The sequence below is a fragment of the Sinohyriopsis cumingii genome, chromosome 5 (genome assembly GCF_028554795.1).
Source record: "Sinohyriopsis cumingii isolate HCF-2022 chromosome 5, ASM2855479v2, whole genome shotgun sequence".
NCBI classification, from domain to species: Eukaryota; Metazoa; Mollusca; class Bivalvia; order Unionida; family Unionidae; genus Sinohyriopsis; species Sinohyriopsis cumingii.
Genome location: NC_142965.1, coordinates 1,013,352 through 1,038,336, shown reverse-complemented (window position 1 = coordinate 1,038,336; position 24,985 = coordinate 1,013,352). Strand labels below are relative to the sequence as shown.

The window sequence follows — 24,985 nt, the reverse complement described above, 5'->3', positions numbered from 1 at the left end:
GAGAGAGAGAGAGAGAGAGAGAGAGAGAGAGAGAGAGAGAAAGAGAGAGTGTGTGATTTGGATTTTTAACTTAGCTTTAACAATGTTTCATTCATATCGCTACGATGTCTGCAGTGTGACAGAGTATAGTGATGCCTAGCACTGGGGCATCATGTCTCAGATATGTAGCATGATGTCCCACCCAGTCACATTATCCTGACACCAGGCCGACCAGTCCTAACACTAACCTCTCACCATTTTTTAAGTCTTTTGCATGACTCGGTCGGGGATAGAACCCACGACCTCCCGCATCCGAGGCGGATGCTCTAACCACTAGGCCACCGAAGCGGTCGAATATCCGTAGAGTACGAATCTGTATCTGGTAACGTGTCTGTGTGTCATTCTCTGTTAATGTATGTATGTATGCATTACTTTTGCAATATTATTAAATCGTTTTTCCATGTATGTATGGGTTGTCATCGCCGGGGGCGGATGCGGGAGATAAGCACCCACTTTGCTTGGAAATCTCCCAATGGCTTGCGTCTGATAGTGCTCCTGACAACCAAATCCAGCTCCAAGCCTTCACGAGTAGCGGAACCTGTTTAAACTGATTGGAGAAGGGATGACAGGCGAGTTTCTGGCGCCTCAAAACCACATGCTTCGGGCAGATGGGGCTCATTAACCTTGGGTGGTCGCCCTCTTAGGAGAAGGTAAACTCCGATTTCAAACCTTCGCTGCCTTGCGACTATACCCTCTCATGGGAAAGGTTAAGGGAGCAAACCCCAACATAAAATACGGAGACGGAGTCCCTAAGGCGACTTGGCATTGATTTCAGTGTTATCTCGGCAACTCCTGCGACGCAGCTGGTGCCATGACGTATCGGCTTGTCCTTTCCCTTGGATCCATCAGCTGCGTGGAGAGGGGGATCAGGTGCATGGGCAACAGTTGATTCTCCATAGCACCATGCCCAGGCTTGCGACCTGGAGAGGACACTCCAGCTTCGCTCCACAGCGTCGACACAACACGGGAACCAGCAGTTTACCGGTTATAAGTCACCGCTCGATTGGCGTAGAGCTAGACGCCAGGGGTTGCTTCTGACGGTGGGAGAGACCAACAGGATTCACTGGACAGCTACCGTCCACCTCAAAACTAGGCAGCCCTTAGCCAATAATGTGCCGTCCCGCCACAGTTCGCCTGCCTTGCTGGGTGCGTAAGGCTTAAAGTACATGAGTACCTAACAAGCTTGCTGCAATTACTGTACCAAGAAATAGAAAAATAAAAAAATAAGGAAACCTCCAATGCTCAAGCTAGGTACCTTGAATGTTCGGACCATCCTGACAGGGCTTTCATATGATCTCCAGACAATCAGCGATGTTCGAAAAACTTCAGTCATCAACGACGAACTTGCAAGACTCCAGGTCGACATCGCCTCACTACAGGAGACACGACTACCAGATTCCGGTGTAACATGCAATAGTATACCCCCAGTCCTGAGTATACCTGGGGTTAAAGCGGCCTAGGCTAGATTATACCCAGGTATATTATAGCCTGGGCCAATGTATACCCCTGGGGCATATTATGGCCTAGGCCAATGCATACCCCTTAGGCCAAAGTATTCCCCCATGATATCAATAGTGTTGAGCGATATACACAAGAATTACTTAATTTTTCAACATTTTACTGAGGATTCAGCTTTGTCAGGTCAGTTAAATGACATGTTTCAGTCGTACTCGTAGTCTGTCAAGGTATATACATACAAGATAAGATTATATACATTATAAGATAAGATTGTATATATATATATATATATATATATATATATATATATATATATATATATATATATATACACTCTTCATGTCCAGAAACAGTTTTAATCATGTGGTACACTATCGTGGTAGTGTCATTGAACAACAATTTGAGCGTTTTGTGGAAAACGTGAAGAGGGAATCAAGAATCATGATACAATATATACCTCACATTCTTCCAGTCCAATTGTATTGATTAACTATTATATTTCCAACACTCCCATCAATATGTTCTAGTTTTTAAATCACAATGGTATTCTTATTTCTTTAAGTTGAAGCTAAAACATACCTCAATAAACTCAGAAAAGGCGGTGATGATTGTTGTCCATGTTTTCCTCATACAAGTAAAAACCAGAACGATAAGTAAATATTAATTTAATATACAAGTGGGGCATATTCTGGCCTGAAGGGGTATGGTCTGGACCAGGCTATTTTACATCCCCGGTCATAGTTTAGCCTAGGACACTTTATCCCCCGGAGTATACTCTGGCCTGGGCCAAACTATACCCGGGTTTAATCTGGGCAGGGGTTAATTAGGCCTGCTACACCGGGTCCCTCAAAACTACACATTCTTCTGGCAAGGAAAGAGCGCCGACGAAGCCAGAGAGGTTGTGTTGGATTCGCTGTCAGGAACACTCTGCTGCGGATGATAGAACCCTGCCAACAAGGAAATGGAAGACTGCTATCCCTCCGCCTCCACACCACAAACGGGCCTGTCAACCTGATCAGCGTTTACGCTCCCACACTAAGCGCCTACACAGATATCAAGGATGAGTTTGACGATGAGTTAAACTCGCTAATCGACAAAATTCCCAAGGAAGAGAACTTGATTTTTCTGGGCTACTTCAATGCAAGGTAGGTGCCGACCATGATTCTTATCCTTCCTGTCTTGGCAAGTTTGGCGTTGGGAAGATGAATGAAAATGGGCAGCGCCTTCTAGAGATGTGCTCGTACCACGACCTCAGCATCACCAATTCATTCTTTTAGACAAAGCCACAGCACAAAGTGTCTTGGATGCAACTCCAGTCTAAACACTGGCACCATCTGAACTTGATCATTACATGACGGTCAGCCATGAAGGGTATGTTTCTTTCCCGTACCTTCCACAAGCGATCCCCCTGCCAGAAGACACTACAGGAATACAGGTATACCAGAAGCAAAGATTAGCACGGCTGTGTGCCAATGAATACTGGCTTCAGCTCTGTCAGAGCATCCAGTCAGCAGCAGATATCGGAAACATCAAAGGCATGTACGACGGCATAAAGAAAGCAATGAGTCCCACGAAGAAAGTGACAACAGCACTGAAGTTTGCCACAGGCAATACCATCCACAACAAGGGCAAGCAGATGGAGCGTTGGGTGGAATACTACTCTCAACTGTACTCCAGAGAGAACCACGTGACTAATGATGCCCTTAACGTCATTGAAAACCATCCTCTCATGGCCGAATTGGACGAGAAACCCACTGTAGCCGAATTGAAGAAGGCCTTAGAGAAACTGTCCTTCGGTAAAGCCCTAGGGAGGGATGGCAATCCAGCAGAAGTCATCAAGTGCGGATGTAGCGTGCTGCTCAAACACCTGCACGACCTCCTGTGCCAGTGCTGGGACAAGGGTGCAGTGCCTCAGGACAAGAGACGCCAGAAGCGACTGCAACAACTACAGGGGCATATCACTTCCCAGCATCGTGAGTAAAGTTTACGCACGCGTCATCCTGAACAGACTGCAGACGCTTGCTGACAGAATGTATCCAGAGTCGCAGTACAGGTTCTGCGCAGAGAGGTCCACATTCGACATGACTTCTCCGTCAGGCAACTGCAAGAAAAATGCAGAGAACAACGCAGACCCCATTTTCTCGCCTTTATAGACCTCACCAAGGCGTTCCATCTGGTCAGCAGAGACGGACTCTCCACAATCCTGGCGAAAATTGGATGCCCTATAAAAGCTGCTAAGCATGATCCAGTCCTTCCACGATGACATGAAAGGCACAGTGCAGTACGATGGCTCAACTTCCGACCCCTTTGACATCCACAGTGGAGTCAAACAGGGCTGCGTCCTTGCCCCCACGCTCTTCGGCATCTTCTTTGCAGTCCTGCTCAATCACGCCTGTGGGGACGTCCACATAACTGATTTACCTGCACACGGGATCAGACGGCAGACTTCAAGCTGGCACGACTGAAGGCAAAGAGCAAAGTGCGTCACCATCAGGGACATGCTCTTCGAAGACGATGCTGCTCTAGCCACCCACACAGAAGCTGAGCTTCAGCGCCTGACGGATCGCTTAGCTAAAGCATGCGATGAGTTTGGGTTGACCATAAGCCTAAATAAAACAAACGTGATGGTTCAGGACGCAGACACCCCAAGCATCATCATCAACAACTACGAACTTGAGGTGTTCAGTCAGTTCATGTACCTCAGCTGTACCATCACCAACAACCTCTCGCTCGATGCTGAGCTCAACAAGCGGATCGGAAAGGCATCAACAACTCTCTCCAGGTTGTCGCAGAGAGTGTGGAACAACAGCATGATGACCTTGAACACTAAGATCAACGTGTACCGCGCCTGCGTGCTAAGCACTCTCATGTACGCCAGTGAAACTTGGACTCTGTACGCCTCACAAGAGAATAGACTGAGCGCCTTTCACATGCGATGCCTCCGACGCATACTCGGGATCACCAGGAGCGATCGAGTAATTAACAACGAGGCACTCGAGCGTATCAAGATTACTAGCATGGTCACACTCCTTTGACAACGTCGCATCAGATGGCTGGGCCATTTACGTAGGATGGATGACAGACGAATCCCCAAAGACATTCTTTATTCGAAACTCTCCTCTGGTAAAATGTCAATCGGACGGCCACATCTCCGCTTCAAGGATGTCTGCAAGCGAGACATGAAAGCCCTTGACATCGATGTCAACACATGGGAAGATCTTGCTCAAGACAGATCAAGCTGGCAACATGCTCTGATCGCTGGTTGGAAGCCGGCGAGGATAAGCTACGCTTGCTAGCTGGTGATAAACGAGTGCAGAGGAAGAAAAAGCAGCTCCAATCAACACCAGACGCAACCTTCAAGTGCAGCAAGTGCAGAAAGGACTGCCACTCCCATGTTGGAATACATAGCCACAGCAGATGCTGCACAACCACAAACTGGGACATCTCTCATGTGCGTGGTTCCACCTTCTCTCGAGACTAACGGATGCCAGCAAACGATATAAAAATCATATAAAATATATTTATTAACATTTGAATAATGCTTCGTTCATATTAAATATTCTGAAGGATATTCAATAAGATTTGTGCATACATCTTGTTTACATGTTCGGGCTATTGTTTTCTTTAAATACCATCCTCTCTTAAAGGCCAAAAATGAACCTCATTCACATCCTTTGGAAGGTAAGGAAAAATGAAAATGTATTTTTACCGAGAAATAGAAGAAGAAAAAAAAAGTGAGGGTATGGATTTTTTATTCAATTAAATTTGCTGAATTATTTTTAGTTTCACATTAATATACAGCAAATATCAACACACAAACGAGCTTCTTTAACAAAGGGCGACGATTAATTTACTCATCTCGCCAAAGAAGTTTATGTTCTATGTTGGTTTTACAAGTAAAATTTTTTCAACTAGCAACCTCGACCAGCATTCCCCAAACATGTTGTGACAAAAAGTCGTGCTTTGAAAGAGGAATTGAACAAATTCATTAAGATTTTGCTAAAATGTTAACTTAATTCTTTGTTTTTCTTTCTTCTGCCCAACAGCTGTAGAAAAGGTGTGATATAGATTTTTGCAGACTATTGTAGAAGTGCTTCCATGTTATTAACATTTACACGAGACTGACTCTTTCAATCTCCCTATGAAAAATGACATAGACCCCATCACTAATTACTAAAATAGTAGCTTGGGGAGGGGCTTTGCTACTGAAAAATATGCATCCTCGACCCGAAAATCACTGAACCAGAGACATAGTCTTGTTATGCTCTCAAAAAAGCAAGATGGATACAAAGATGACGAACTTCTGTCAGCCATACTTCTTATATTAAACTGATTATAAACCCCGGTTACACGTCAGCCTATTATAAGTATAGTCGTCAATTCAGCTGACGGATTGTCAATATTGAACGTGATGCATCACATACTTGAGAAAGATGGATGCTTGCGGTCTGGATATTAGCCTAAAAATAACTAAGCAACTTCGTTTAATTATTTGGTTTTAGGTTAAAAAATGATAAGACTGAGCTTCTGTCGGCCATATTATTTCTACTAAACCGACCATAAACCCCGGTTACACTTTATTAGAATCAATGACACCAGACTATCACAAGTATAGTCGTCGATTCGGCTGTCGGATTGCCAACATTGTACGTGATAAATCACATCATTGAAACATTGCGTGCTTGAGGTCTCGATAAAGCGAGTATCGGTCTCAACATTGAAGGTGATAAAACACATCCTTGGAACATTGCGTGCTTAAGGTCTCGATAAAGCGAGTATCTGCCTCAAAATTAATAAGTAACTTAGTTTAAACATTTATTTTCTGGGATTAAAATCTGATAAGACTGAACTGAACGATAATGTTAAATTTAGTTGTAAGAATGTGTTATACTTTCGCACAGCAAAACTCGTTCATATTACATGCATGTGTTTTACTTTGCTGTTCATACTTAATTTAATATTGTAATGAAATTAGTTAATACTGTTCATTGATCTGTTTACTTCTACTAATTACAACGTCCAGTTTTCTTGAACACTATCGGCGCTTTATTAACAGAAACGTAAAATTAATTCTGCTATTATAATTAATCTGCCTTAGCTCGGGATGTGTCTAATTCTACTCTAATGATAATCTTTGGTGTGTATACAGGCAGACACAACAAAATCGTTCTGTCTGTCAATCTGCATATTTATAATTTATCTGAACCAATGACATCAGACTATCACCTGTAAGGTCGTCAGTTCAGCTGTCGGATCGCCAACATTGCATAGTGTGTACGTTTTATCAATGTTATACTACTAGATGTATAAATTTTTCATTAAAAGGAAACCAGGCTTGCCGAGTGAATGAACTAGCCACATTTCTGTGATTGCGTCCGCTACAAAATATAGTTCTACGATTTTTCTTGTTGTTCACAACCACATACGCAAATTGATAAGTTGATTGTTTTCTTTTTGAGTTTCTATTTTCATTCACATTTATTAAATTAATATAAGACACACTCATGATTTAAATATGAAATATGGTTTTCATGAAGAAAGTAGTGCCCTACAAACACGGTTAGCATCTTGTACACTGAACTTGAACTGCCAGGCATTCACGTACTGGCATATGGAAATTAGAGTGGAATAGAAAGTTAGCGAAACGACGAACCAACAAGAGGTAATTAAAATATTTTAATATATTCACAGATCATCTAAATAATTGTTCTGCTTTAATTAACAGTATTAAAGATTATAAAATTATCTCTCTCTCTCTCTCTCCTTTGGACGGTTTGACTAAACTTTACCATCATTCATAGGTCCAGAGACATCGTCGTGTGATACAAGCGAAAATTCCCAACGCTCGTATTTTCATGAAGTTTCACCGGTATCTAGCTACGATAATCAGAGGCAGATAGTGGGGGGGGGGGGGAGGGAGGCAGGGCAACCATTTGGACATTTCTATATTTAATAATTAATTATCGAGTTTTAGAACATTATAATAGGTTTAAGACACAAAGTCAACAAAGCATTTAATACCCTACAGTATGTGTGCCTCGTAACCGACAAATTTAGCATACAGGCCTAGTGTCGACTTGCGACTGCAACTGTGCATCATTGATACTATAAACACTGTAGACAGATCTCAAGGAAAGCGTATACATATCGTTACGACGAACCAAATTACTGTAGGTTACTTGGTACAAGTTCAGTTTGAATGTTTTCGTCCAGCGCCATATGTTTTTGTCTCTCACTCCAGATTTTCGCTTTGTGTTGTCCCTTACGCAGGAGGTGGGAGGGGGGAGGAGAGGGGATGAAAAAAAAGAAAGGATACCAGTGAAATTGTGTGCTGTTTTAATTTCATTTAGAAAACAGGCACTATTGATACTTTTTATGGTTATTTTCATATGTCATTTATGATTAATGAATAAGTAGAAATTCAAAATTGATCTATAGACCTGCAGTTGAAAGAATGTTTACATATTCGTATTATTCCGCCATGGACGGATCACAATTTGATATACCAATAGTGTTGGTATATCAATTTGGTCGATACCAACACTTTAAACGCCTGAGGCTACAGCGTCCACCTTGGATGATTGAGGTCGCAGGTTCGAACCCCAGCCAAGTCATACCAAAGACGTGTAAAAATGGTACTAGCAGCTGCCACGCTTGGTGCTCCGCATTAAGAGATTAGTGTTAGGACTGGTCGGCGTGGTGTCAGGAAGATGTGACTGGGTGGGACATCATGCTACCTGTCTGTGGCATGATGACCAAGTGCTAGACTTCACTATAAACTGTCACACTGCAGACATTGCAGCAATATGACACACACACACACACACACACACACACACACACACACACTGTCGCATCTCCTTTCTTTCTGGCATATTATATGTAATGTTATGTCATTATCAATCAAATGTGAACTTACTTAGATTCGTCAAAGACGATGTTGTTGTGGGTCTACTAGTAGTGGTCATGATAGATGTTGGCCTTGAGGCTTTTGTTGAGGTCGAGGCTTGTATACTAGTACAATATGTTCCAGGGCATGGTAATAATACAGTGCTGGTAGTAGTAATACTATTAGGTTTGGTTGTAGGTGTTATGGTCGCTGTTGATATCGCTGGTGTTCTTGTTGCTGGCGGTGCTGATCGTGTTGTCAGTGTTATCGCTATTGTCGCTGATGTTGTCCTTATCGTTGTTATAGGGTTGGCTTTTACTTTCTCTACTGAGTCAACGTAAACACTATTTTGTCGAATCCTAAAGTTTGAAACTATCACAATAGTATTGTCGCTTTTATCTCCTGGCTGCTCGCTGACAACAGCCTTTATTTCCTCAACGCGAGGAGGTTCTTCGGTCTGTCGTACCTCGAAGACGACAATAAATGTCACGTTGATACTCCTTTTAAAATACGATACAACACATTAAGGAATGGAATATGAATTATATATATATATATATATATATATATATATATATATATATATATATATATATATATATATATATATATATATATATATATGTATATATATATATATATATATATATATATATATATATATATATATATATATATATATATATATATACATATATACATATATATATATATATATATATATATATATATATATATATATATATATATATATGATCGCACATAGAGTCGATGTCTCTCAAAAAGAACTGAATTCTGCTTAATGTTATTTCTTTATTTAAAGTTTAAAGGTATAGCAAATGAGGATGCTGGAGGTTTTAGCAGTACAAATTTCAACATGAGGTTTCTAAATAAAAGAAAAAAACGCCCCTCCACCCCACCCCGATTTTATCTTAGCTTTAGAATCTGAAACAAAGAAAATCAAAGAACGTGGATTCCTTTTAAGTTTATGTATATGTTTGAATCAATGTTCAGACATAGCTGACATAATCTCCCAAATTGTGCAAAGAATATATAACGCATACGAGAATATCAGAGAAAAGTATTTACATTAAAGGTAGTTTAATAACAGATCAATCATCAATTGCATTAGTGCCTTTTCTTACATCTAGTACTTTAACTAACCTAAATAAATTTCTATACTAATCCTTCATAAGAGAATGTGTATGAAGAGTACTATGATATAATAATTGTACGCAGTTATATTTCTGGTTGTTTGTGTGCGTGCTGTAAAAACGATATATTATGATCTTTTATATTTATTATCGGCGAGATGCCTAGACTAACGAATACATTTCACTTTTAACTAATATTATATATAGAGTTTAATACATAAATGACACAGGGGGTGAAAGAAAGGAAGTACGGGAAATGAATGGAAATGGTTGCTATAGTTTCAGTGGATCTCACTCACATATCCTGGACGGGATGAATTTGAAAGGGTCTGAAAAAAAGTTGTAAACATAATTTCACATTCAAAATATCAAACGTGTTGCTGAGTGCAACATTATCTGAGTTATATGTGAAACTTTCAGAAGTCTTTAAGTAAACGTCGACCTTTCTCCTGTGCTTGAGCAAGCGATACTGAACGTGATGACAGTTTTGATCGTGAGAAAAGATAAGTACTATTTATAATTGATATCAAATTCACTATGAATATACATGTTTAATAAATGTTTCCTAAATGTAAGGACTTGAAAATAAAATATATCTTTTCTTAGTGCTTAGGCAGAGCCAGTTGTCTGGTGGTTAGTGCGTCGGCTTCGTACGCATGAGGTCAAGGGTTTGAATCCTAGCCGAGATGGAAAAATATCAATGATAAGTCTTTGGAGAGATGTACTGGATGAATGAATGAGAGATCAACATATGAAGGACATAGGATGTACTTCATTGGGCATGAGAACAAGCATCAACATGGGATCGGAAAATATCACAACCATATTCACCAATTCCGGTCTAACGTTAACATTCCCAGAACACGGTGCTGCCCAGGAGAAAGCGACCTTGTCTAGCTGATGATAATTATCAAACTTTATTTGAAGAAGACCAACAAGCCATGACTGGTTAAGGTCAGGTGTGATCTAGAAAAACGTTAAAATCTACCCTTGGCACAAGCATGTAAAGTATCATTAGGCGGCACATTTCGCACCATTTACAATTTCGGGTCTTGAATATATAAACCTACACTCCTTGACCATCACCCTCTACATCGCAGTAATAGACAAGCATCTTAGGATAAAGAAGAACTGGGTAACAGCAGGTATGCTAGACCTATGTCATGTGAGGAGAAAACTGAGGATGACGCCAAGTGTCCTTGAAGGAGCAGAAAATATAGGGAGAATAAAACAGTCGAAGAAAACATAGAAATCAATGGAAGCTAATTAGTGGACCATATAATAAAGTCGAAAAAATCTGAACCAAGATAACAGTAAAAAGCCATGAAATTTATTACAGGACCTGACAAGAGCTAAACACTGGAGATCTACCACGAACCAGTATAAGGCCAATCAAAATTCCACAGTAGAACAAAAATATTCTTAGCAGATAGACGGGTTGCTGTTCAGAGTTTTACAACCTGAAGGCATATGGAGAACAAGCTGCACTAATTTTACCACTAAACACAAAACCGGCTGACCACCCTATCCTCAGGGACGAAGTAGAGACTGCCGTAAAGGTGCAAACGAAAGGGAAGGCAGCTGGGGTAGTCAGTATGTCAGCAGAACATCTTCAATCCGGTGGAACCTCAGTGATATATGACCTCACTACACTGCAACAAAATCTGGCAAACAGGTGAATTGCCCACCCCATGGAAAAATGGACCAAGTGTGGTCGTCAATCTTCCAGTAAAAGAAGGGAATCTGCAGCTGCACCAGCACTGCAAAGCAGTCATCTTCATCAGTCACCCAAGGAAAATTATCCTTAAAGTTATTCTCAAGAGACTGAGACCCCAAACGGAGCACACCTTTGATGAAGAACTTGCAGATTTCGGAACAGGATGTAGCACTTCAGAACAGATATTTAATCTTAGAATCAGGAGTCAGATAGGACAGCTTTCTCTCACACAATCTCTTCAACATCATCCTGGAAAGGATCATTTGTGGCGCCTTGGAATGTCACTAGGGAAGTGACAGTGTTAGAATCAAAACAATCACCAAAGGATATTTTCCTGACGATATCGATGGTTTAACAAGAGATAAATAAGAATGGAAAACCTTATCGGACGGTCTTTACCAAGCAAGTAAGGTGTGGCATGGAATCCGCGTATACAGAATCAAACTAATGACAAAAACCCAAATGACGTTCAAAACGAAATAGGAGAGAATGGACAAGAGCTAGGCACAGTGATATGCTTTAAGGCACTATAGCCTATTATGTTTCAAAATCTGAGGTTCTTTCCAGAATTGCTCAGGCCATTGTTCTGGCTAGGCTACTGCCTTTTTGGAATAACATCAACATAATGATTGGGTCCAAGATCAAGTTTATGCGGTTACACGCTGTTTCCATGTCTGTGTGTGTTTTCGAGACATGGACCCTAACAGCATAGCGAGAGAAAAGAGTACATGCCTTATCGAAGGATCTTTTAAAACTCATCCTTAGACCATGTCTCTATCGAGGAGGACGGCATAGGAAGCTTAGGTGCAATTTGACGTTAGTGTTGCCAGGGTTGCCTTGAATGGTGAATACGCTGCGATTGCATAACCTACATACATGCATAGACATATGCATACTTGCATACAATGATGCCATACATACATACATACATACATACATACATACATACGTATCACGTATGCATAAATACGTAATTAATGTTATTGCTGTGCATATAGTTTTCATTTTCAATTTTAAGAGTCATAATAAATATATATTGAAATGTGTTTTCAATATAGAAACTTACGTGTGATCGGTTGTTAATACATGCATACATATATAATAGATCCTTCTGTCGATACTTATGAATTCTAACAGAAAGATGAAATCTCAACAATATTCATGATTACATTTAACTCACTTTAACTCTTCGACCTGATTTGCAAGGTAACCTTTGATGGTGCTTTCTTTGTAAATCTTGTCCATCTGAAATATAGTTCATCATCTTAGTGTTAGAGATCTGCAAGGAAACGTTGTAAGGTCTTGCATTATTTTGTAGCCTTGTCGATCGATCAATCGATCGATCGATCGATCGAGAGAGAGAGAGAGAGAGAGAGGGAGAGAGAGTAGAAACGAAGCAAGTATAGATTTATTATCATTAATAAAGGCATCTGCTCAATTTTCACCGATCTCAATTGTATTATCGAACTGTATGATACACATGTTGATTTTGCTTTCGCAGTGCATGCTGCCCGACAGGATAAAAAATGTTTAAAGTATTTACATGGACACAAAACATTTGGAGACTGACATAAAGAGACTTAAATATTTTACGAACTGCTAAATATTGTACAAATTTTTAATTGACGCTTGATATAGGGATCCAACAACTTGATCAAGTGGAAGTCGATATTTTTGAACAATTTTAAGAATGAATAGTATTTTATATTTGCACAGATCAATATAATTCAATGTTTAGGCACCAGTCAAGACATGATTTCACTTATCCCAAAAATTTTTGGGGCGCAGAATTTTAGCTATAAATATTTTTTGCATAGCATATAGCATTTCATTAATCTTCAACATTTAATCTACTGCAATATTCTAACGTAAAATGAAGCATTTTGGTTTATAATGACATGCATATTTATCGATATCGTTGAGTGCATGTTATTACGTCAGTATCATTTGCACACTCGTTACATCAAGTGCAGTATTTATGATAGCTTTTTGCAAGATAACCTTTCTATGTGCGTAAGCAATTACAAAAATGTAATAAATAAAGGTATAAATGAATAAAAACACTTTTCCATGTGGTCATAAGACATGTATATCGTCAACATTTGTAACTATATATGGTTCAGTGCAGACAACATTAAAATGGACTTATATAACAGTACTTGCAAAATAAAGTTTAAGAATGCGCACATTTGGTCATTCATTTATCGAAATATTAAGACTCTATTTACTTGCAGGAAACGGTTATCTGAGTAAACATTGACAAACATTTAAGGAAGCAAGACCATTTCTAAATGTATTAAAAGAAGATATGCTCTCATCAGAGGGACAAAAGTAGAAAACTACTTTTAAACCACTAGTATCACCTCTTATCGTGATAGTTGTGGCCAGGGTGCCTATTGACGGTTTATGTGTTTTAATATTGCCGATGTCATAACGCTGACATGCCAATGATGTATTTAAATTTACAATAAGGCCTTCATTTATTGATAATGAATAACTGAACCGAACAACAATAGTTCACTATTTGAGCTGCTTAACCTACTTTAAACTGTTTTCAAATTGAGATTTGTATGCACACAAAAAATGATAGGAACCAAAAAATAATAATGCGTTTAAGAGCTGGTGTCCAAGTGACGTCATTCACATATAATTGAGCAATGTATGCAACGTTAATGCATTAAATATGCACCATCGAATAGGAAAAAAGAAATGCAATAGTTAGTATGTTTACTAGTACATGCAAAAACCACTGATGATAAAAACTACTTCTGAATCAGTAAAAAAAAAATACGGTTAACTGTAGAGAGCATCCTGTAGAGCGGGTGACGAAGTGTACCCAGTCGGAAGAAAGCAATCATTAACACAGTTGCAAAAAATATTTCTAACTGCGCACGAAGTTTACTAAGAAATTAGTGCAGATATGTAAATCATATCAAATCGAATAAATTTATTTTGAATCAATATTTACTTAAACCAAAATAACTTATAGTATTGATCCAATATGCGTTATTATTATAACAAATACAGAGTGTTACTCTTTCATAAAATACAAATGATTTTCTTAATCGAAGAGTACAGACAATATTGCATATCAATTCTAAATTGAATCGTGGATGATCAACAAACAAACAAGTATAACACATCACATGTGTGCGTGTTATTTGAGGTGAAAAAAATCAAATGTTACCCGTCACGTCTAAATAACTTATACCCAATACATAATAGCACCATTACCATATACTTTCTTTGGGCCACGAGTGGCTGAGTGGCCTAAAGCGCTCACCGTTACGGATCACTGCAATCTCACTTCTGTCTGCGTGGGTTCAAGTCTCGGGTTCGGCCAATGTGGGTGTGTGAGAAAGCTTGCCAATAGCTTCTCGTGGGTCGGTGGTTCTTTCCGGGGTTTTCCTGGGTTTTTCCTCCACCATTTATACTGGCCGCCATGTATAGCCTATCCTGTTCTGAAAATGGTGTTAAACCCTAGAACAACAACAACAACAGCCATATGCTTTCCAATATTTTCCAGACATTTCAGAAAAGATTGACTTAGGGCAAAGTTTACTACTCAGTCTTTAAATGTCTCTGTAGCATTACCTATAAACTACATTCTGACTCCCAGGAGAGACTGGATGCCAATCATGGATAGATAGTTAACGCTGGAAAGACAGATCACAGCTGGTCACAGCTGGAAAGAACTAGCTTAGATGTAGACAGATCACAGCTGGGAATAGCTAGCTTAGATGTATTTCGGGGCGGCATTACTTCATTTAGCCTTAGCTACTAGGTAACCATTACAAAGCAACTGCACATTAACACTACCAAATACGTCTAGAGGAGAAAGATGAAATGCTCAATACGACGGTTTCGTGAACGGACATTATCAGACGTGGTAGCCTAAGGCTACATACAACTGAAGGAAGATGTGCAAGTGTACATGAAGTCTAAAAAATCATCAATCAAGATCGCAGTGCTGTCCTGCGGAAATCCGATTCAACTCGCAGACTCTAGCTCTGATGAGACGGAGGATAATATCCGCAACATATGTATCTCAGGCAAACGGAGTTAGCCGAGTGGAAGAGAAGCATATGGAGGGCATTTCGTCAGTACTGGTGAAGGACCAATGCACTAACTGAAACCACTTGTGCAGTGACCCCATTGTTTATAGACCCCTCCGGTGACCTAGTGGTTAGAACGTCCACCTGTGATGCGGGAGTTCGTGGGCTCGATCCACGGCCGAATCATACCAAAGACTTACAAAAATGGTACTAACAGCTGCCTCGCTTGGCGCTCAGCATTAAGTGGTTAGTGTTACGACTGGTCGGCCTGGTGTCAGGATAATGTGACTGGGTGGGACATCTGCGGCATAATGCCTCAGTGCTAGACATCAGTATAAACTGTCACACTGCAGACATAGCGATATGACTGAAACATTCTTAAAGCTACGTTAACAATCAAAATCACACACACACACACACACACACACACACACACACACACACACATTAATTCTAGTCAGTTTGAGCAATAACTCCAACGACTACTGCACGTTCTGGAACAACAGTAAAGGAGTCCCTATTACCTCTAGTCAGGCATAACCTCAACACCTTGCCTTTAATGAACAACCTCAGCAACTGGAAAAGCTCAGACTAGTTGATATTGAAAGAAAGGAGATAACTGAACGGCCTACCTTGGACAGTAAAAGTTATGGAAAGAGTATGACGATGCCATGAAGAGCGTATTAAATGGCGATCTACAAAGCAATCTTGTCGGAAGGATCCATTCACTCTCAAAACTAGATCCAAGCCAACATTTACAGGTAAATCCAACAGATGAAATGACCATTATTGTGATTTGTTCATTCGAGAGAGCAAAGATGGCTCTTGTATCTAGGATGGGGATCTTGGTACTTAGATCTGTAACGAATATGCTAAAGGACTGACTATGAGTCAATACACTCTACATATTGATCATTATTAGGGAATCTACAATCGAAAATCGACATACAAACACGTCTAAGTCACTCTTTGTTACCAAAGTCTATATGCTGATGTTCAAGCAATCAGAATGTTTACCGTATTTTTTAGTCCTTGATCTGATCCTTGGATTTGAAACCTTCTCTACGTTGAGCTTATATGCACCCGCGTTATAAATTCAATTCAGTTCATTTCCTCAAAGATTAGAAGTATAATTTTATATATCTTTGAGCGTCCTTCTTCCAAAAGGTTATGTATGCAGGCTTCATTAAACCACTGACACGCTGTTGTATATTCATTTCTAAATATTCAAATCATTACACACTTTAATAAGATTGATCATAAAATGAAATAATGGTTTATTGCATAAATGTTTCATAACGACCGCCATAATCTAAATGATATCGTGTCCTTCCGATTAGACATTGCGTTTCTCGCCAGTATCAATACAAATCACTTGACATACTGTCACGTTATAAGTACGGAGCAATAGCCAGATTGCAAGATGTATATGATAGACCCTGAGGCTAATTATTCGCTTCATAAATGTTGCGAGTGTGCACCGACATAAAAAAGACAGGAGGAAGCCAGTTGTGTATAACATGGCCTTAGGAGCTTGTTACTGGTGCCTTATTCTGCTGTAGGAGAGTCACAGGTAAGTGGCATAAATTCATAAATTGCCGGTTTCGGCTCAAAAGAACATCAAATGAGGGTCGTAAATCAACCCTTGACAGACTGCCGGGGAGGGGGCAATGTCTGCTAACTATGTAGACCATGGGTGAATCAATATCCACTCGGAATTGAGCAAGGCGTGGCCACCATTGGAATCGCAAGTTAAATCTAGTGTCTTGAAACTAAACGTCAGTAGTCGCTAAACCATCTTGCAGGAATTACATAAGGAAGTTCTAAGCTAATATGACGTCTTTCGAAATTGGCGGGAAACATTGCTATTCTGGTAATTACAAAGAAGCTTCGGAAAGGTCAGTGACTTATTTATTCGATTGTCGCAATCTATTACGGCAAGGTAATTATACTTTAATTATGTGCAGTATGTATACTTCATTACTAGAATCGTTAGTACGTAGAATTACCATTTGTGGTGTTTGATTCATTTTTGGTGTTTGATCTACATACATATTTTGAGATATGAGCAATGTTTACGTAAAGAATTAATATTGTAATTCGCTATTTGGTTAATTCGTAGTAACCTCGTGTATTTATTCATGTGATATTCTAGATTTACAAATGTTCAATTGAATTATAACTTTGTATAATGGTTGCAGTGTGCAACATTAGTTAATATGAGTATTTTACTAGTTGTGTATACTTTGTAGGATTATAATGTGTAAAGATATATCAGAGCATGGATATGTGGGTATCTGTGTACACTTTGTAGAAGTGTAATGTACAGAAATGCGTTTGATTATGTGATATTGTTCTGTATAATAAGACTGAGAATCTATATATACCGATGTGATGAAATTTATTGATATATGCATGATAAGCAGTTGATACCGTTTATACCATACCAGAAAGTATGGGTATTTCGATGTGCACGAATGCGTGACCAAAGAAGGTAGTGGCTTATCTGATGATAGATAGATTGTTGCTTAGTGTGAGGCTAGATAGATAAAGGAAAATACTAATGTCTTTGTGTGTGTTCGGATAGGAAGCTTTTAGGGACCGGAGGAACTGTAGGAGACAGAGAAGGGAAATACTATGGTACAGTTGGTCCCGAGTCTCTGGGAGACAAGAAAATGAAAGAACAGAAGTGGAGGAAGTCAAGGGTGAAGGACGTGGTTGCTGGACTGAAGGTGTACTGGATACCAGTCATAAATACTACATATCAAGAGATGAGTAGAAACACAGAACAGGAGGAAAATGTATCACACTAAGTCAGATGATGGAATAGGCCGTCACTTGGTCGAGTGAAAGACGAGAGATAGGGTTTTGAATATTGAATTTCATTTGAGGAAGGACTATATGTAATTGAATGGCATTAAATTTGTTATTTGAATTTCACCTTTTGTGTATTCAGTAATTTACTGCCGGCATCGCTGACGGGGATCTCTGAGCTTTGCATCTCTATCACTACTTCAATTTCTAACAAAAACGAGCCACGTTAGGTCTTCTGTAATAATTAAAGATAATACTGGGAGCACCCCACCCCAAACTAAGGTAGTCAACGAGAGACCCTTGACACATGCAATGCTGTCTTGAAATGTGCATTTTACTCTGTAATAATCACAATGGAGAAAATGACACTAAATTTGAAAACATATGGCTCAGTTTTGATAGAAATCAATACGATACACACCAACTATATGGATTAACTTATGTCATCTACAAATTGTATTCCTACTCTGCTTGAGCAAATTAGATTGTAATTATGCCGCTTGTATTATATTTGGTAAACGCAATCATGCTATCAAAGCTTGTTTACTCATATGTATATATAAAAAGGTAGAAATATACAAAAGCACAAACCATTTTATATACGTGGTTTAACGGCATGAAATTATTGCGTAAGCGTCAATATGCCAATGTATTGTATTTTGTAAAAGATAAATAATCTTGAGCAATATTTGTAACATGTTTGTCTGGTTGGACATAAGGATGCACGTTCGACCAAAGTTAAATCAAAATGCCGTCGTTTTAAGAATGCAAAATAGATAAAATGCTCCTTTCACTGCAATTACATACATATATCTCTCACTATATATATATATATATATATATAGAGAGAGAGAGAGAGAGAGAGAGACAGAGAGAGACAGACAGAGAGAGACAGAGACAGACAGACAGACAGACACAGACAGAGCCAGACAGAGCCTTGGGGCAGGAATATATACAATTCTGTCTCTACAGAGGTGAGATAAATTAGTGAAAAAAAAATGGTAAATATAAGGTCCGTCTAAGATCTTTAGGAAGGTAGACTTTAGCGACTAATGTAATCACATAGTATCCATTCTTCAGGTGTACTAACAAATTAAAAGAAAAGTAAATCATCGTTATTAGGACAAATTTGCAACTAAACTCGAGGCTTGTTTAACGAAATAAGTGAGAGAGAGACAGAAATAGAGACAGAGAGAAGTAGATGCATAACGACAAAGTCCAATTTCTTACATACTTACTGCAATTGAAAATTCATGCGCAAATGACTTGAACTCCGAAGAATTTATATCATTATATTCAGGTTCGAATGTTTGGTCTACAGTTACGCTCATTCTGGCCACAGCTAGAAACAAAATCAAAATGCTATATATATCTAAACAGTACGCACACTCATATATATATTAAGGTATGTGTGTTTGTAGCCTAGCGTTTTACAGTAAATTTTGAGGTGAGAAAATATTTCCCCTTTTCTTTGCTTTGTTGGCTGGGTGCGTAGGTGATCTAGATTGTCTTCCAAACTATAAATATTGTTCGGTAGGTATCGTGTTTGACAAAATTTTAAACAGCATAGGCGGATGATATCCGAGAATAATCTGTCTTTACAAAAACGAAAGATAGAACCTAGTTTCACATATGGCTGATACATATTTGAATAAAACGTAGTTCCACATATGGCTGATACATATTTGAATAAAACTTAGTTCCACATATGGCTGATACATATTTGAATAAAACTTAGTTCCACATATGGCTGATACATATTTGAATAAAACGTAGTTCCGCATATGGCTGATACATATATGAAACTGGATAAGAGGTTGGATAGCCGAGATTGCACTGATAACAGTGAAATACAAGAAAAGGTCATTAAGTACGATCCTAATATATAAAGTTCATAACTATGTAGATGAAAATCCTTTGGAAATACTCACTGATTTTGTCAGGTTGGGTATCTGAAATGTGTGACACAATCTTATATTTAACCATGTACAGCAACACAATTTCATTACTATGTAATGCTACTACGTCTGCATGTTATCCATGCATATTATTGTAAAATGTTTCTACCAAAAACGTAAACTTCACTCTTTATTATTCACAGGTGTTGGATTTTACACATCTGAACTATGTATCATAATAATATATTTATATGTATCGAGTTAGTCCATGATGAAGGAAAATCGTATGATTTCGCGTTCCTGGAGACAATGCAAAGCGCTTAATACCTCTTAATATTTTCATAACTTGTATAGATTAGTTCTGTCTTTCTCTATATTTAATCAATTCTCATTGCATGAAAACTCGTATTATATTCATATTATGTTATTAAACTGCAATACAAATATGTTTGACGCAAGGTTATACAATAATATAAGTTTAACTCAAATCTATTACAAAAGCAGGTGACATCCTATGAAATATGCACGGTTCAGGTTAGATTAATTGTCCCGTAAAGATGAATAAAAACTAGTATCTAACTAGCCTGGTAGCCTGACCGTGTTCGATTCTTAATGAGTCTCTTTGAAAGGTAAATACATGACATAGATCGAGACAAATAAATAAAACAGAAAACGGTTATGTTTGCGAAACTTTACATGGCTGTTTCTACAAGAATTAAATATTTAAATTTATTATGTTTCAACTAGTTTATTTCAACTTGTTGCGGATACTGGAAAATATTTTTGTTGACCTAGAAATCGATGAGCCATAACGACATCTGTTGATTTATGTAAATGTATGTAAGAGCAAAATTGTATCACAGTTATTTCATTGTCATAGTAATAATTATAATCTATTGGGCAAATGTAGAGAAATATTTAATAGAAAATGTGTCGGCTGGAAAAGATAATTATCTTTATGCATGGCTGTCTTTTTCTAGTCTATTTTGTTTAAACCTTTTGGTTTCGATGTTCTAAGGCAACGTATCCAGTAACATTCCTTTTCTGTCCTGGTTTGGGAACTCCAGTTGCGGTTGAGCCATTGCAATAAGTGTTGTATCACTAAAAGTGTGGCTAGGGGAGGAGAAGTGTTCTGGGACCGGGCTTCTCCACAGCTTCTTTGTCATCCAATCAGATCTATGAAGATTGATCAGTAGTAAAGTGGGGCACATTAGGGAAAATGGGACTTAGCATTAAAAAGACCCCTGGGTCAGATTAGGGACAATGGAAATTTAACATGGAGAGAAATCGTGGGTCACTTTAGGGACAATGGGAATTTAACATAGAGTTTGGGTCTGTCTAGGGACAAGGGAAATTAACATGGGGAATAGAGTTTGGGTTTTTGGGATTTTTTTTTTTTTAAATTTTTTTAAATTTAAATTTAAATTTAAAAAAGGGGTAGGCAATGGAAAGGCTATCTCTTTTCGAGAAATATGGCTGGCCCTGAAAAGGACCTTTGGGTTTTCTTCTTCTTCTGCTTCTAATTTCTTCTTTTTCTCCACCAAGTTCTTATTTTATCTCCAACACTCATTCTCTTCTTCTCTTTCTTTTTCTCCTGCTCTTCTTTCTTCTTCTTCTCTTCCTCCTCTTCTTTCTTCCTCTTCTCATTTTCTTCTTCTTTTTCAATCTTTTCGTTCCATTTGCTTATTCTTATTCTTTCCTCTTCATCCTCCTTCTCCTCCTTTATCTCTTTCATGACACCACTAATCTTGTCCTTTACCTTTTTTAAGTTATTAATTTCCATCTTTACACGATGGGGACTATAGGAATAATGGTCTTCAACCAGTCTTATTAACATCTGCTCCATCATTCCTAAGTTGTCTAAAACGTCTTGTAATGTTTGTATTTTGTCCACTTGGTTAGAAGCCATCTTCTTTTTTATTCTTTGCAGAATGGTTTGAACGACGAATACTATGGGTTCTTATACTTAAAGCGCGTACGTGAAGGAAAACATCCCCCTAAAACGTAAAATTGATCTTACCTAGATCATGACCAAACAACGCGCGAACGTGAAGGAAAACATCCCCCTACTTTTTCATTTCATATAATAAAACCCAAACTATACTTTCTCATTTCATATAATAAAAACCCAAACTATACTCTCCACATACGCTAAGAAACAATAAACAAAATCCATAATCTACTATCCACACAATCTTACGTGAGCGCTTACAAAACCCAAACTATACTCTTCACATACGCTAAGAACAATAAACAAATCCATAATCTGCTATTCACACAATCGTACGTGAGCGGGTACAAACACAAACACAAACACAAACACACAAACACACAAACACAAACACACAAACATATACGCTAAGAACAATAAACTAATCCATAATCTACTATCCACACAATCTTACGTGAGCGCTTACAAAACCCAAACTATACTCTCCACATACGCTAAGAAACAATAAACAAAATCCATAATCTACTATCCACACAATCTTACGTGAGCGCTTACAAAACCCAAACTATACTCTTCACATACGCTAAGAACAATAAACAAATCCATAATCTACTATTCACACAATCGTACGTGAGCGGGTACAAACACAAACACAAACACAAACACACAAACACATACGCTAAGAACAATAAACTAATCCATAATCTACTATCCACACAATCTTACGTGAGCGCTTACAAAACCCAAACTATACTCTTCACATACGCTAAGAACAATAAACAAATCCATAATCTACTATTCACACAATCGTACGTGAGCGGGTACAAACACAAACACAAACACACAAACACAAACACACAAACACAAACACACAAACACAAACACACAAACACAAACACACAAACACATACGCTAAGAACAATAAACTAATCCATAATCTACTATCCACACAATCTTACGTGAGCGCTTACAAAACCCAAACTATACTCTTCACATACGCTAAGAACAATAAACTAATCCATAATCTACTATCCACACAATCGTACGTGAGCGCTTACAGAACCCTAACTATACTCTTCACCTACGCTAAGAAACAATAAAGAAACCCATAATCTACTATTCCCACAAACATACCTGAGTTCTTACAAGCACCAACACACAAACACATACCCTCACACTATCTTAAAAAAGAGTTAGTGTTTATAATCACACTACTCTGCCTACACACATTGGCAAATCGATTGTTATTTCTTTTCTAGAGTATTGGGTAGCCCTGAAAAGGGCTGTTTTTTTTTTGTTTGCTATGGCATTCTTTTTAGTTTCTAAGAATGCGATGTCCTCTGAGGATAGACTTTCTGGCGATAGGTCTGCTTCTTCGGAAGGAGAAGAAGAACTCTTTGGTGTCGATACGACAATCGACAAAGCCTCTGTCAGCTTCAGGTTGCTGCTGCTGCTCTTGTTGTTGTTGTTGCTGCTGTCTCTGAAGTCTGTACTTCTCTGTCCATTCTTCTTTTTCCCTGTTCATTTCTTCTCTGAAGAGCTCTTCTATCAGGTCTTCAGTGATTTTTAACATTCTCACATTCTCTATTTCTTCTGGCTTCGGTATCAGACTGTGTCTGACCCTATGCAAATTCACGTAGGCTTCGTTGAGTTTAGCTAGTTTGGAGCACATCTTCTTAGGAGGATGAGTCGACAATGGATGGTTAGACTGGAAACAACCCGGTTCTTAAAGTCAAAGCGCGGACGTGAAGGAAAACATACCCCACACGGTTTTTGAGTCTCAACGTTCAGTGAGTGTCATGAGAGGGATAGTAAGAAATGAAAGAGCATCAATCCAACATTCTTATAGCTAAACAAAAGACAAAGGCATTTTTTTCAAAACACAACATTTTTTATTCAAAAATCACTTAACACTAAACAACAACAACTCTAACATTTTTTAACAATAATCCAACACTAAAAGTTTCTCCACTAGGTAAAGAGGGATAACAGTCTTCCATGGTTTCTAGTAATCTAGGATGACTTCTCTCAAACTGTTGATTTCTATGGTATTATCGAATTCTGCATACAGGATGACGTTCACCGTTTCATCAGGGTCTCGGTCTTTAAACTGAATTTCCACACGAATCTGGCCGGAGTTTGTAGGGTGGAAATGTCCCTCGTCGCTGCCTTGGTCTGGAGTGAAATCAAAAGCCCACAAAGCGTAGCCTCCTGCATAATCCTCGTACGTAATACCGTGACTGGTATTGGTTCCTAACTGTCCGGTGGCTTCGTACAGGGACAAGTACGATCTCAAGTAATTCTTCTTGGTAAAGTCAGGTTCGAAAGGTCGGGTACACAAGGTCTTGCCATCGCGACTGACTTCGATTTTGGACACGCCAAAGTGTTGAAAGTAGAAAGGATTTTTTTCGGCAGCTCCGTTGAAGGCTGTATTCTCGACGATACCAACGATCAAACGTTTGGGTAACTGTCCTTGGAACAGATGATCTTCGATCATGGATCGCTGTCCCTTGGGAATGGTGAAGGTTTTCACTTCCACGCGTCGTATGGGATACTTGGCGGTCGTTCTACTCAACGTCTGACTGATGTCGTTTCCCACTTTAGGTAACACTTCCACACGGCGTACGTAGAGTCTGGCTTCTAGGATTTTGGTTTTGTAACCGTCACTATCAGCCATCAAATGGAAAGCGGCACTGCTACGATTCAGTCTCAGGCGGACATCCACCCCGTTCAGCAAATACTTTTCTTGCAACCACATGTCCAAATGCAAACGATCCATCAGTTCTAAACTTGTCTCGGCTCCCGTGATTCTCTTTCTTCGTTCTAGAAATCCATCATTGTTGTCTTTCTTTTCATCAGTTTCCAATATTTCAAACTTGGTAGGTTCGTCAGCTTCCCATACCACACAGGCATTGAGATGAGTGTTCTTGGCATCTATTCCGTACGTCAAGAGATTTTCCAGGTAGGCACGATAAGGGTAAGTATCCATGCTGCTACTGACCAGTTTGTT

The 24,985-nt window shown here is 38.9% G+C and overlaps 1 protein-coding gene across 1 annotated transcript in view; it reads right to left on the bottom strand.

The window, feature by feature from the left end:
* LOC149798513 (uncharacterized) overlaps positions 1-24,985 on the bottom strand; it is a 77,839-nt gene that overhangs the window by 34,414 nt on the left and 18,440 nt on the right. Inside the window, exons 3-7 of the mRNA XM_089957318.1 lie at positions 20,058-20,078; positions 19,365-19,468; positions 12,438-12,502; positions 9,840-9,869; positions 8,417-8,886 (exon numbers count right to left, since the gene is read on the bottom strand). Coding sequence (XP_089813444.1) covers positions 8,417-8,886; positions 9,840-9,869; positions 12,438-12,502; positions 19,365-19,468; positions 20,058-20,078 — 690 coding nt within the window. The remainder of the gene's footprint in view (positions 1-8,416; positions 8,887-9,839; positions 9,870-12,437; positions 12,503-19,364; positions 19,469-20,057; positions 20,079-24,985) is intronic.